The sequence below is a fragment of the Halichoerus grypus genome, chromosome 9 (genome assembly GCF_964656455.1).
Source record: "Halichoerus grypus chromosome 9, mHalGry1.hap1.1, whole genome shotgun sequence".
NCBI classification, from domain to species: domain Eukaryota; kingdom Metazoa; phylum Chordata; class Mammalia; order Carnivora; family Phocidae; genus Halichoerus; species Halichoerus grypus.
The window spans coordinates 76,631,710-76,647,479 of NC_135720.1; the positions used below are offsets into that span (position 1 = coordinate 76,631,710).

A 15,770-nucleotide genomic window follows, 5' to 3' on the forward strand; every position below is an offset into this window, starting at 1 on the left:
ACCTTGGTATTATCTTGAATGGTATAAAACTTTATTTAATAAAGTTCCAAATGTTAGAATTCAGGAACATCATTACTTTAGAGCTTTCAGTCTTGGTGCTGCCCAGAACTTGAGGTCAGCTCCTCTCCAAAAACACTCTTCAGGGCAGAGAAAAGCTTCTACCTGAATCTTCTCTGATCCACAGGCCATCTTCACTTTAGGGCCTGATCTGTGCACCAGTGTTCACTTTAACCCACAGCCATGCTGGCAGCAAATCCCTTGAACACCTGCTAATTACCCTGACTACGGTCCCATCTAACCTCTGTGTTCCTCGGTAGCCTGCTGTATCCCAAAAGCCACGGCCTAATTCAGTGTGGGTCACAACGGTGCCATCAACACTCTGGCTGTCACACGCTGGCCACTCACCCTTATCCTGGAGACCCATCTTCGTCCCAAGCCCAGCCTGGATCCACAGCACGCTCTGATTTATGACATCGTCCATCATCCACTGATACTCAACCTTCTGACTCGCTACCTGCTCTGACCCCTTCCACACTGCCGAATGCCCGGGCTTCAGGTCTGGGCAATGCCCACTCGGATCTGCCCTGCTGCCCTCTCTGCCGAAAATAAAGGCCTGTTTCTACTCTTATTTTTATAAATAAATAAAATCTTTAAAAAAAAAAAAACAAATCTGGGGCACCTGGGTGGCTCAGTCATTAAGAGTCTGCCTTCAGCTCAGGTCATGATCCCAGGGTCCTGGGATCGAGCCCCGCATCGGGCTCCCTGCTCGGCGGGAAGCCTGCTTCTCCCTCTCCCACTCCCCCTGATTGTGTTCCCTCTCTCGCTGTGTCTCTCTCTGTCAAATAAATAAATAAAATCTTAAAAAAAAAAAATACAAATCTACTCTTATTTTTGATGGGGATAATAGGAATTCATTCCAGAAAGTATTGTTATGCCATGTATGCCAAAGGATACATAATCACACCACATGTCCATGACTCATAATCTATTTTTCTTCAGGCTAAGGCTGTATCATTTAATAGATACTTGCCTTAAATCCTTCTCCACTGTATAAAACCTCTTTAAAAGTGCTTATTGGTACACAGCATCAGATGACAATGGTTTAGGGCAAACCTTTTATCCTACCACCGTGACATTCCCATTCTTTCTCCCATTTCATACATTTCCTAAAGCAAGATTTTTGTCTATTATGATGTTCATAGCTAAGAACCTAAGAAGGATAAAAATGCCTAAACATCTAAAGTGGCATTTATTTCAAGTGTGCTGACCATCTGAATTAATCCTGAATGCCTCCAAGACATCTTATTTCATTGCTTCAACGAGTTTGGAGTACAAAAAAAGCAAATACTTTAATACTAAAAATCATACCAAGTAAATCTGGAAGGTATTGCTTAATTACCCACAAAGAATCTACTCATCTTGTAGGAAAGTAATTTATAAGTATGGGTATTTAAAGGCTTTATTTCCATGGAAGCACAAAAATTTCCACTCCTAAATACTTTTTTTCAAATAGATGCAAAATTTTAGGGGTTTGGATTAACTGCTATGCTACTAGATGCTTTTAAAAGATTTAAATAATTTTTAATAGCGCAACAGCTATCTTTCAATTATTTTTAAAGTTGCAGTGTGGTCTGTGAATGAGTGGGGAAGAAATCACAAATTATTCACATGTGAGATCACTTTAAATATTTATTCACCTTAGAATTACTTATTCTCCTACAGGTTATATTAAAGATCATTGATAAGATATGCCTATGTTCTCTCATGATAAAGTATGTACCTGTAGCACGTCTAACTATGAACATTAAAAAATTATTAAACACTGCTGCCAAATCATACAATTACCAGTATTAATAAATGGCTGCTAAATTTCAAAACCAGACTGACAACTCTTCTTTCCAGATAAAAAGTTAAAACAAAACAAAAATGGACACAGCAGTGCAATTTCCCTAGTCAGGGATACCAGCTAATGGATACCAATTGGTAAAACATAGCTTTACGGATGGAGTGAGCCGATCACTTGAACGTGTCCTAAGTAGAGCATTGTGAAAAACCAGGTCATTATCACTGCTGCAAAGATAAAGTGGTATGTAATGTAGTGTCAGTGGAATATAAGGAACACAATGGAACAGAAGCCCCAAGAGGGCAGGGATTCTTACCTGCTTTTGATCAGAAGTACATGCTTAGTGCTTATAACAATGCCTGCCACGTAGTAGGTGCTCGATAAATATTTGTTGAATGAATGACTGAACAAAGAAACATATGAGGCTAGTTCAATAAAGATAAAATATACAAAGTAAATTGTTAATCAACCACTTAAAGAGGAAGAAATACAGTAGGAAAAAATATCTACCGATGTTACAATTCAGAGTCAGACTGCAGGGGAGGGGGAATGAGGCAGAAGTGATACTGAGGTGGAGAATTCAGTTATTCTGAATAACTCTTCAGTATGCAGTAGCATTGAAGGGAGAAGCCTTCCACAGAACTAGAGGATCGAGACAAAAGGGGCAAATAGGTGCCCAAGGAGCAGTGTCTAGAAATAAACAAGGTCAACAGCAGGGCAGGCAGACAGTTAAGTGCCTTTGTAGTTAGACCATGAACAAATAAAAATACACAGCTGTGATATGGAAAGTGAGGCTCTACTTTCAGAAACCAAAGGTTCTGCCAGCACATTCAGCACTGGCCCTCCTCTGAGCTGCCTAGTCCTTGGTATACACCTGGATAGCATAGCATTTTCATGTCATATTCCCTAGAAAGCTCAGCACTTAGTGCCTAACCCACACATGACAATCAGGACATGCCCGTTGAAGCATGATGGAGGAATGATTTTAGTGGCATAATCTGGCACTAACCACACGGTGAAATGGAAAGATGCCTAAGAAACTACCTATTTTCTCCCAACAAAACCTCTTCTACCCACCCCACCCCCCAGATGCCCTGTCCTCCGGGAATCCCTTTGTATGTGCCACATACGTACCTCTATCCATTCTAATCCCTATTACAGCGTTTCCCAACCTCTACCCCATAAAGTAAGTTTCATAGAGAATTCAAATATGAGGGACAGAACATTTTGTATTAAAATATAAATGAAGGATCTATAATCATAAATGCCTTTTTAAAGTGCCCGTAAAGAAGGGGGGTGGGGAGACTGCCACCTGAGGCCAAAATTGGGAAGACCTAAGAAAGCTTTAAAGTTGAAGAGACTATGGCTAGGAGCCCTGGGTCCCCCATCTCAGGGCACCTGGTAACTTATGTCCTGGTATGATGAGCTATAGCTGTTTCCCTTCCTTCAGCTGGATACTTCCCTACTCGGTAGGTCTCTAAATGGTTTTTAAAGTCTTCTGTGTGCTGGTGACTCCCAGATGGGTTTCTCCAGTCCAGACCTCTCCTCTGAGCTTCTGACTTACATCCAACAGTCGCCAGTTCCCAACTTGGGTGTCAGGCTTTTCTAACTCAGTAAGCACTCAGCTAAACTCTTGATGTCTGCTCCCAAAACCAGTCTTTTCCATCTTAGCAAACAGCACTATCCTCAACTCAAGTGTCCAAGCCAGAAATTGAGAAAGCACCCTTGAATGTCTTCCTTTGATTCATTTCTTGTATCCAATCCATCCAATCCTACTTCCAAAATATAGCTTCTTCCGAAGATATATACTTTGGATATATCTTTGGATATATATTACTTCCAAAATATAGCTTAAAATCTAGTGCTACAATGTCCGAATTCCAGAACTCACCATCTCTTTCCTGTTCCTGAAAACCACCTCCTAATGTCCTGTCTTAGCCAGCTCTGGCTGCTACAGCAACAGACTGAGAGGCTTAAACAACAGAAACTTATTTCTCACTCTTCTGGAGGTTGGGAAGTCCAAGACCAAGGTGAGTTCCTGATGAAGACCCTCTTCCTAGTTTGCAGAAGGCCATCTTCTTGCTGCATCCTTACATGGTGGAAGAGAAAATCTCTCTTGTGTCTCTCCTTATAAGGGCTTTAATCCCATTCACGAAGGCTCCACCCTCATGACCTAATTACCTCCCAGTGACCCCCATCTCCAAATACAACCACACTGGGGATTAGGGTTGCAACATAAGAATGAGGGGATGGGGAAGACACATTCAGTCCATAGTACCACCTCCTCACTTCTACTCCTTCACCGCTCATTCAACAAAGCGCTACTACAATAAGTCCTAAAAAGCACTGCATTTCATGTTACTCCTCTGCTCAAAATCCTTCTAAGTTCTCTGACTGCACCCAGAATAAAGCCCCACTCCAAATCATGTCCACAAAGCCCTGCTTGATCTCATACCTGCCCACCTCAGAAGTCCTATTGTGTACCATTATCCCCAAGGCTCAGCACCTGACTCTTCTCTCAATTCCCCCAAACCAAGCTCCCTGAAACATCAGGACCTTCATGCACACTGGGTCCTCTGCCTGGCACCCCCTTCACACCTCTTTGGATACTCCTTCGTGATCCCTTAGAGCCTAGTTAAATGCTACCTCTTCTTAGGGGTCTCACTAGATCTCTATTATTCTTTTTTCCTGCACCGGAACATTTCCTATAGGTCATTTATTGCAACTGGGATTGATTTAAGTATGCATTTGCTTGCTATTTGTTGTCCATCTCCCCCACTAGACTTCAAATTCCATGAGCGTGGGTCCATATCCACATTTGTATTTTGCGCTAAGCACCTGGCACAAAGTTTAGCATCCAGGAGAAAATTAAAATGCATAGAAAATTAAAATGCATACAATGAATAAAGAAACCTACACATACACATAATGCCTAAAATCAGGGACAGGGAGAAGCCCAGATGTGTTTTTGGGGAGCAAAACAGTGCAATGAAGGAAGTTTAAATGTCAAAAAGTAGAGGGGCACGTGGGTTAAGGTGATTAAGCGTCAGACTCTTGATTTCAGCTCAGGTCATGATCTCAGGGTCATGAGATGAAGCCCTGCATTGGGCTCACGCTCAGTGTGGAGTCTGCTTGTCCATCTCCCTCTGCTCCTCCCCACCCCTACCCCTCTCACTCACTCTCTCTCTCTCAAATGAATAAATAAAATCTTAAAAAAAAAAAAAAGTATAAGTTTAGGGGTGCCTGGGTGGCTCAGATGGTTAAGCGTTTGCCTTTGGCTCAGGTCATGATCCCAGGGTCCTGGGATCAAGCCCCGCATTGGGCTCCCTACTCAGCAGGGAGCCTGCTTCTCCCTCTCCCTCTGCCACTCCCCCTGCTTGTACTCTCTCTCTCTGTCAAATAAATGAAATCTTAAAAAAAAAGTAGAAGTTTAACCATTTAAAACCTATTTGCATCTAAATTTCTTTACATAAAATGTGGATGATAATAGGATCTCTATCACAGCACTGTTACATGAGGATTAAATGAATTGCTACATGTAAGCACTCAGAATAGTGTTTGGTACCTGGTAAGCTCTGATAAAAGTGTCTGCCGTCATTATTACCATTCTTTGGGGTACCATGGAAAGGTCTGGATGAACAATGATAAAGTCAGAAGAAGGAAACAGTGTAGGAAGAGAAAACAGGAAGGACTCGATTTGGGGCAATTCTAAATAAGACAGGGAAAAGACACATGGAGAGAATTATCTAGTCTCAAAGGTTCCCAACTTTTGACATGGTTGTGTTGGTGCCAGACTAACACTCAGATGAGCCTACCTCATAATGCTATATTCTGCCAACACTTCCAATACTATGGAATAAATGTTTGTGTCCTCCCCCTCAACATTCGTATGTTGAAACTTCATCCCCAGCATGACGGTACTTGGACATGGGGCTTCCGGAGATGAACAGGTCATGAAGGTGGAGCCCTCCTGAATGGGATTCATGCCCTTATAGAAAGAGACCCCACAGAGCTCCCTTCCACTATGTGAGGTCACAGTGAGAAGACAGCCGGCTAAGAACCAAGAGGCAGGGCCTCACCAGACGCCAAATCTGTCAATTCCTTGATCCTGGACTTCCCAGCCTCTAGAACTGTGAGAAATAAATTACTGATGTTTATAAGCCACCAGTCTATGGTACTTTTGTTACAGCAGCCCAAACGCACTAAAACATCCAATCAACACATCCAAACCTAAGTCATCCTCTCTCCAAAAACGTGCTTCTCTCTTCCAGCATCCCTCATCTGTATCAGTGATACCACCACTCACCCTCCTTTCGGCATCCCAGGCTAAAAATGTCAAGTCATCTTTGATACCCCTTCCCCTCAGCCCCCACAGGCAAAAGAGCACCAGATCTAGTCAATTCCTTCAAAACACACAATCATCCCCGCTGACACCCCCCAACCTTTAAACAATTATATCCTCTCACATGGACAGTACAATATCCCTCTGATCGCTCTGTCTCCTTACTTTCCCTTCATTAATCAATTCTATAAATTCTCCTCATAACAATGCATGAGCACATCGCAAGTCACTCTCTTACCTATAAGCAAGTGATGGCCCTCCCCAGCCCACAGAATCAAACCTGAACCTGAATGTAACGCACCCAGCACAGTGTAAGCTACATTGGATATACTCAATCTTTTCTCTCCCCCAACCTTTCTTCTGGCTTTCCAAACTTATTTCCTACCCCTCCTCTTTTTCCTCCAAACGAACTCACTCCTTCTCATTCCTCATAAAAGCCTATGCTTTCTGGCCGCTCTTTACTCCTGCTGTTCCCTTCTCTACAAATTCTAATGCTGGAAAGAAGACCTTCATCCCCACAGAAAGAGATTCTTCGGTCTACCCTTGATTTCTGAGAGCGGCCTGCCTCCCCCAGCGTAACCACAAAGGCTTTTCCAGATGCCACAGAACAAGCCTACCTCACATTGGGGGCTTCCCCATTGCTTGCCCTTTTTCCTTCCAGGAGAACACTGTTCTTCTACCTTGGAGGTAATTCCTTAGTCATTCCTCAGGTGAAGCTTAAATGTCACCTCCTCAGAGTCGACCCTGACCATCACTCTATTTAAGCAGTCTCTTTCATGTGTAAAAATAACCAAAATTTTAAAAATAAAACTATTTGTAGCATACATGAAAGACAAAGAGTTACTATCTTCATTAATATCTTTAATATACAAAACATGAGCAGAACAGTAGTGTGAGAGGCTCTGAAGATAGACCTATTTGGGTTCACATTCTGGCCCTGCTACTCCTCAGACTTGGGCCAGCCACTAACATCTCTGAGCTTCAATTTTCTCATCTATAAAATGAGCACAACACTCTCTAGGTCACAAGGTTACTGTGAGGATTACAGACTGATGTCTATCACACCTGGAATAGACAGTTGTTCAGTAATGGTAGATAGGATTCGTACTGATAGACAAAATTACTAGGCATATAATTTTTTAAATATGCAAAGACAAGGAACATCCAATTCACAAGAGAAAATAAACCTGGCAAACAAATATCTGGTAATTATTCCTTAATAGAAATAAAACAAGTACATATTAAAACAAAGTGCAATTAGAACAACACACCCAAGCATGCGTGCACACACACAATTCTGATCCCAATTCCAATCTGTGTGTTTTTTTAACACACAACCAAGCAATTCTGCACCACCAGCTGGGTGCCCTACAATGCGACCCAATTCTGACACCATCTGCCTGGGGTTAGTGTCAGACCCCACAGGTTAAGGGCTCAGTCATAAGACTGTGCCCACCTCCCAGTTCACATGCCAATCACAAGTCCAGGTTGTCACCCATGCTTCTGACTCACTGGCTATAGACTGGAGGTTCCCACCATTCCCTCTTTGGGTTCAATTAATTTGCTAGAACGGCTCACAGAACTCAGAGAAATATTTTACTTACAAGATTACTGATTTATTATAAAAGGACATAACTCAGGAACAGCCAGATGGAAGAGATGCATTGGGCAAGGTATGGGTCAAGGGCACAGCTCCCACGCTCTCTGAGCACGCCACTATCCCTGAATCTCTACCTATTCACCAACCCAAATGCTCTCTGAACCCCATCCTTTTGGGTTTTCAAAGGAAGTCTCATTACATAGTCATGACTGATTAAATTCATTCAACCTCCAGAACCATTCCCCTCCGCAGAGGTCGGAGGTGGGACTGAAATCACACGATTGATTCCTCTAGTGACCAGCTTCCATCCTTAGATGACCTAGGAGCTTTCAAAAAGTTACCACCAGCGTAACAAGGCACCTTTATTGCTCTCATCAAAGGAAACTGCAAAGGTTTAGGAGCTCTGTGCCAGGAAAAGGGGACAAAGACCAATATGTATTTCTTATTATAAATCACAGTATCACAGCACGACTGTGATTTTATCATGACACCCAATACTCAGACTCTTATACATGCAGATGGAAGTATAAACTATAATTTGAACGATGTATTAAAAATCCATTAAACTGTTCCTATCTTGAGTCAGAAATCTCATCCCTAGGACTTTATTCTAAAGAAATAATCTCAGATACATAAAGGATACATGAAATGTTTCTAACCACATTATTTATAACAGCACAGAAGTGTAAAACAAAAGCATAATGGTAATTATTTAAAAGTTTCCACTTATTGAGTGCTTCTTAATAGTCAAACTGGGTTAAGTACATTGTACACAACTGTCTATATTTAGTCTCTGTAACAATCTCTGAAGTAGGTATTATTATAAAATCCTTACTTACAAAGAAACTGAAGCCTAGAGACGGTAAGTGAGTAATCCAAAATCATAGGTAGCAGGGCCAAAACCAAACCTAGGACAATCTGATTCTAGGGCCAAGATCTGAACCACTAAACTAGAGTGTTTATACTCCATGGAACATGTCGCCCTTTTTTTTTTTTTAAGATTTTATTTATTTATTTGACACACAGAGAGAGCACACAAGCAGAGGGAGAGAGAGAGAAACAGGCTCTCTGCTGAGCAGGGAGCCCAGTGCGGGGCTCAATCCCAGGATCATGACCTGAGCCGCAGGCAGATGCTTAAGGAACTAAGCAACCCAGGCACCCTGAACGTACTGCTTTCTAAAGAAGGTTATGAAAACTATGTAATCATATGGGGAAACACTTCTGATTAAGTAATGCAGATTGTATCTGCGTTAAAACTACAGTTACAGGAAAAATTTAATTCTGCTAATTTGATCAATGGAATAATTTAATTCCACTAAACTGAAAGGAAATACCTGGAAGGATACACACCAAAATGTTAGCAGTATTTACAAATAGTAGTGGATGGTGAGATTACTTTTTCTTACTTTTTTCTATTATCCAAATTATCTGTAACATGCATTTATTCTTATTTTTATAAGGACAAACATATAAACGTGATTATCATTCTACCTGGATTTTAGTAATTTCACAATTATGGAAGGAGGCTGGGGAGATTAAGAAGACCTATATTCTATTTCTCGAGTATTGGGCTAAAGTTTCTTTGCTTTCAAGACAGAATTCAAGGTTCATCCCGTTGGTGAGAAAAAATTGCTATTCACTTTTATGGTATCTACTGTTTCACAAAAGTGGTACACCTCTTAGTAAATTATTTCTGCATGCATTATAGCACATTGTTTAGAATGGAAGCTCTAGATTCTCAATAATTAAAATCCAAAGCGGAAGCTATCACTAACTTATCTGTGTAACCCTGGACAAACTATCTCAGGACTTCAGTTAACATCACTTACCTCTAAAGGTTGTCCTAAGCATCCAATGAAATAATGAATGTAAATTTTTCAGCACAGTCCCTGCCTATGGTAAGCACTCAATATATATTCATGCCTATTATTCACAAGTATAGGCACCCTTCCAAAAATATCAGATCTAGCATGTGAGAAGTTATCAGACAAGAAAAGGTAAATGTTCTCTTATTGTTTCCATTGTTCTGATAATAGACAGTAGATCTTTCAGAGATTACATATAACTTGCAGAAGAAATGGTAAAAGTCATGCAACTGTCATACTGTGAGGAGTTTGCTACGTGCCCTTCCTACCAATGAGAGTACTAGATGACCTCCTCCTCCCCTCACCTTCATCAATTACCCCCTCCTTAGCTAAGTGGCAGCCTAGCCCAGCCCAGGCTCATTGCTAGGCTCAAATGGGAAACCTGGGATTCTTTCGCATCTCCAGGAACAACCTGTTCTATGACTTTGGGGAAATCAATTCAATTACTTAGTCCTTCCACTTCCTCTTCCCTGCCAAAGCAAAAATAATAATATTATTATCATCATCATTATTAAAGAATAAGAAAAAAAATCATCATCATCATCATTATTAAAGAATAAAAAAAATCATCATCATCATTATTAAAGAATACGAAAAAAATTCTCTTTTAAATACCGGTGCCTGCAGTTAATGGCCCAGTTCCGGACAAACTGGGACAACACCTAGGGCCAAGGCTGGGAAAGTAAGGACGGAGAACTGAGAAAAGGAGGCGTTCCCTGGGCACCACCCCTCCACCCTCTGCCCTTCCAGACCGCGGTATGCCCTCTCACCCATCTCGAGGGTTCTGAGGGAATGCCTCTCGAGGGTTGTACAGTCACAAAAATAGAGCGACGAGGAAACCACAGTCAGACCCTAAAGTAGGGAGGCTCCAGAAAGCAGGGCAGGAATTACACCAAGATGCAAGATCAGCCTGCCGGCCGCCGCCCACACAAGCAGGGTGGCACTCCTTGCGAGGCCCCCACAGGCCTGGGAGGCTGGGTTGCACCAGGAGCAGACAGGGCAGTCCCTAGCTCACCATACTCCTGGGGCTCCGGATCCGGCTGGAAAGTGAAGTGAGCCACATGCCTCCTCTGCGCCGCAACCCCAGTGGCCGAGTCCGGCAGCAGCAAGCCCCGCAGCCGCCCCGCGCCTCGAAGCCGACGCCACTGTCCTTCCGCCCCGGCCGCACGTAGCCTCAACAGCCCGCCCGCAGCCCCCGCTAACGCCGCCATCCCCACTTGCAAACCGGGTTTGCGAGCTACGCCGCCGCACCCGGCAGGCAGAGAGGGCGGAGCACCGAGGCGACTTCCTTATTGGTTGGACCCAAGGGGAGGACCCATGAAACGGACCAATCGGAGTTAAGAATTCGGGGGTGGGGAAGGCGACGAGAGGAGGCCAGGGGTGTTTGCTTGTAGAGCGCATGCGGAAGAGGAGCTGGGGCGGGGGCGAGCGAGCAGGTGAGCTCCAATGAAATTGTCCCTGGAGGTGGAGCCTTCACAAAGTCACTGCATGGTCTCCCGGCGCGGACGCGGGTCTGTAATGTTACACACTAACCCTGGATTTGTTCTTTACGGATGTCATTTGCATTGTTACCTCCGATAACTTTTTCATTTTGAGATTTATGCTCTCTTTCCAAAATGTAACCCTTTTTTAGCCGCTCCTATTCTTTATCTGTATTATTTTATAAGTAAAATATGGAAAGGGTTACTGATGGGCATTAAAAATTGGGAATCACTGCTCAAAGCTTCCGCTCTTTATTCAAAGCTTCCTTGAATGCTTACTAAGCATGTAAACATTTTTACTGATTTTGTTTGTCAGGATTTAGGGGAGAGTTAGAGGGGTAAACTCAGATTTCATCCTACAAATCCATGTAATAGAAATTCAGATGCATTTTGCCCAAGTGCCGTGAAAATGACCTGACCGGCTTACTCTAACTTTGAAACTTGGAGAATTCCAATCGTTAATTTACGTTTATAATAATCAATTTCAAAAATCTTTTTAAAAATCCAAATGTTTTAAAGGATACCTTCCCTGCTCATGAATTTAAAAATCACAGTAAAATATGAGAGACAAAAGTGAAAGTGTTTCCATGAAATGAAGGTAGGAGGGGGGAAGGACAGGCCCAAAACAGAATTGGGAGAGGAGTGGGAGAAAATGAAGAAGAAGGAAGAGGGGAAAAGGATGTTCTTCTTCTGTTATTCTTGGCCTCACAACCTATGTTTGGTTTTACAAGGGACGCGAGGGAGGAGAGAGAAGAAATGGGGAGAGGACAAAGGCCAGGAGATGCACCAACTGCGTTTTCTGCTTGGGACTGAGAGACAGAAATTTAAATCTGCTAAAGAGAGAACCAGAATTATATTCATTATCCCTACTCCTACACCAATATATCCATTATTCCTATTCCTACTCTACACCTGCGAGGGGCTTGGCGCTGGGCGTGGAGCCTGCTTAAGATTCTCTCTCTCTCCCTTTCCCTCTGCCCCTCACCCCCCCCACCCTCTCTAAGATGATAATAATAATAATAATAATAAAAGAATGTCCTAACTGGTAGAGAAAAGAGACAAATTATATAACTACAATCCAATGTCACAGGGACTCTAGAACAGTGTGAACAAAGTGAACCATACAAAGAGCAATAAGCTTTGTTTTTAGAAGTCAAGAATGTTTCTAGAAGTAATGCTGAGCTGGACCTAAAAGATGAGTGAAATTATCAGGCAAACTATGGAGGGGAAGGTATTCTAAACAAAGAAAAAAACACAAAGGCTAACAGGGCCAGAAGGAACACGGTGCATTCTAGGAAGAGAAAACAGATTGGTGGCTGCTAGACTTGGAGTATAGAGATTGACAGGAATCAGAAAGATAAATTAGAGGGAGATTTTCAAGGTCTTCATACGCTGGTCTAAGAAGTGTGGACTTACAACTACATACAGTCAGAAACAACAAAGAGAACACCTAACAGATTTGTCTGCCAAGCAAATTATTATTGAGGGGGCGTGAGTTTGAAATTTTCCCTATCCTCACCATACCATCTGCCTGGTAACCGTGAAAATGTCTATGTTATTAAAGTGGGATCTACCCTGGCCACATTTCATTGATAATAAGTTGGGAAACTGTCATTTTCTGGGAATTTTGGAAGCATAATTTAGAAAGATAGGGTATCTTTAAGTGCCACTGGGAGATGCAAAAAATGAGAGTTTTCAGAAATCTGGTAGATCAGAAAAGGTGGAAAATAGACTGCATTTGAGTTCCAGGTTCTATTTGTTCCTGAGGCCTAAGTGCTTTCTGGTGCTGGGTTTCTATGAGACTATGAGACACCATGATAGCCTTAAAATAGATTCTTCTCTTAGCTGAAGTTACTGCTAATTGCATTTCTGCAAACTTAACCTGCCTGAACACCTTCAGAACCCATGACTGTGGAGGGAATACAAAGCGAAGTTGCCAGTCGTTCTTCAGAATGACTCTTGGCTTATTCTCTGTCATTGAGCTTCAGTACCTGTTTGAGCTCAGCTTGCTTTTGGACACCCTTCATATAGAGCAACATAATATTCTGTAGTCTTATATCCTATGTCCTGACTCCTGTTCCCATTCAAACTCAACCAGAGGCATCGGGGACATGAAGTAGCCAAGGGCTCAAATTCTTGCTTTAGAATTTTAAAGTAGATTGTAATGCTGATGGCAGAAACAATAATTTGAGAAAAGAGTTTGAGTTTTAAAGACTAGTTTCTGAGTATTAAACCTTAAGAACCTGAATGGCTTAGGGCACAAAATTCATGATCTACACAAAATATTGTAAATAGCATGCTAATTTAAGAGTCAGTTTTTCCCACCTCCCATGGAGGCAGAGCCATAGCACACAAGAGAACTGTTGGTGTCTCTCTCTGCAGATAGGCCTGGGAGTATCACAGAGTCCTCACACCCCCCACCATGGCATGGCATTTGGAACAACAGAATGCTTCTCTTATATGGCCAAGAGAGATGCAGGTATGGCATCAAGGTCCAGAGAACTTAAGAAGGCCCAGAAGTCAGAATGACAAGGCATTTTTATCTAGAATATACTTTTTAAAAATTCTTAAACTTGATAATAAGAAGATAAATTACCTAATTTGAAAAATAAGCACAGAACGCAACCATCAGTGGTGGGAATGCAAAATGGTACAGCCGCTTTGGAAGACAGTTTGAAACTTACAAAACTAAACATACTCTCATCATACTTACAATCCAGCAGTCACGCTCCTTGCTATTTAGCCAAAGGAGTTGAAAATTTATACCCGCAAACAACTGCCCACAAGTGTTTATTGCAGCTTGATTCATAATTGCCAAAATTCGAAAGGAACCAAGATGTCCTTCAGTATATGGATAAATAATTGGATTGGATAAATAAACTGCGGTATATCCAGACAATGGAATAGTATTTGGCACTAAAAAGAAATGAGCTATCAAGTCATGAAAAGACTGAAGGAACCTTAAATGCATATCACTAAGTAAAAGAAGCCAGTCACAAAAGACCACATAGTGTACAATTCCATTTATATGAAATATCCAGAATAGGCAAATCGGTAGAAACAGAAAGTAAATTAATAGTTGCCAGGGGCTAGGGAAAAGGAGTAATGGGGAGTGGTTGCTATTAAGTATGGAGTTTCTTTTGAGGTAATGAAGATATTCTAAAATAATGGTGATAGTCACACAATTTTGTGAATGTACTGAAAATCACTGAATTGTACACTAAAAGTGAATTTAATAGCACATAAATTATATTTCAGCAAAGCTGTTGTTTAAAAAATCAAGTTATGGAAGAGTAATAAAAGTTACATTTGTCTACCTGAATATGTGGTTTAGGAGATTCATTCCCCTACAGCATGTGTTTGACAACATGTTTGTTAGTTCATAGACTCTGTTTGAAATTGGTCTCAATTCAGGACTGGAGATACTTAGATGGAAGAGCTCCAGGGTTTTCCTTGATTTGCTGCTTACCACATGGAAGAATCCTGTTGGGATCATTCTGAAAAGAAAATCCAAAATATAGTCAAAGCCAATGTATTCATTTCCTAGGGCTGCTGTAACAAAGTACCACAAACTGGGGACAGAAATTTATTGTCCCTCAGGTCTGAGGCTAGAAATCCAAGATGAAAGTGTTAGCAGAGTCATATTCTGAAAACTGTAGGGGAATCCTTCCTTGCTCTTCCTAGCTTCTGATGTTTTACTGGCAATCTTTGACGTTAACCTTGGCTTGCAGCCGCATAAACCCAATCTCTGCCTTTGTCTTCACAAGATGTTCTCACTGTTCTTCCTTTCTTGTCTCTGGTATCCTCATACAGCCATCTTATAAGGACACATCCAGTCTTATTGGATTATGAGCTCACCCTACTCCAGTATGATCTCCTCTTAACTATTTATGCCTACAACTCTTTTACCACATAAGGTCATATTCTGAGGTACTAGGTGTTAGGTACTGGAGGTTAGGTTCAACGTATCTTTTGGGGGATGGGCACAATTTAGTCCTCGACAGCCAGAGATTTAATGGCAGAACAGAAGCTGAATAGATGCTATTGATGAATTTTCTGGAGATGCCTGCATTGTTAAAGAGTCTTTATAAATTGCTTAATAGATTTCTTCCAATACGAAATTCTATGATTTGGAGTAGAGTTAAAGAAACGGGAGATAGTTGGTCTACATGAGACTTTTAAAGTTATATATTAATTCTCCTTAAATGTTTGATGGCTCCCTTGTAGAAAAAGGATTAAATTTTCTGTTTGGTTCCAGCAAGAAAAACAAGAAACAGAAGAAGCAAATTCCAGCTCAATATAACATATATGAAGTATATAAAGTAAATTGTCTTGGGATGTGATGAATCCTCTCTCATTAGAGATAGGCAAGTACAGGATAGATGAACATTATTGGTGGAGCCTCTTGGGAGGACTTATACTTCATTTAGGAGTTGTTTAGGGGCCTTCTAATTTTAAGAATCTGATTCTGCTCTTCAGTAGTGTGCACTGAAAGCCTTGCATGTGTCAGGTACTCTGTTTTAATGAGCATTATTTTAAGCCAGCCATGGACCTAAGCTACCTAAACCATCCAGCATGTGAATTATCCCTCGTTCTGCCCTTCCCAAGCATCCAGGCAACTTCTCTCTGGCTTCTCATC

At 41.7% G+C, this 15,770-nt stretch overlaps 1 protein-coding gene across 9 annotated transcripts in view; it reads right to left on the bottom strand.

Annotated features, from left to right (window-relative positions):
* Window positions 1-10,908, bottom strand: part of BCKDHB (branched chain keto acid dehydrogenase E1 subunit beta) — a 206,941-nt gene extending 196,033 nt beyond the window's left edge. For 8 of the 9 annotated variants that reach the window (XR_013441199.1, XR_013441198.1, XR_004911153.2 and 5 more), the window contains exon 1: window positions 10,666-10,908. Coding sequence is in view for 5 of the 9 variants with exons in the window: in XM_036073139.2 (XP_035929032.1) it covers window positions 10,666-10,861 (196 nt within the window). In the remaining 4 variants the exon portion in view is untranslated. Of the gene's footprint in view, window positions 1-2,159; window positions 2,217-10,665 lie in introns of those variants that run through there. The other variant, XM_036073147.2, reaches the window with a different exon arrangement.
* Between the last annotated feature and the right edge of the window lie 4,862 nt (window positions 10,909-15,770).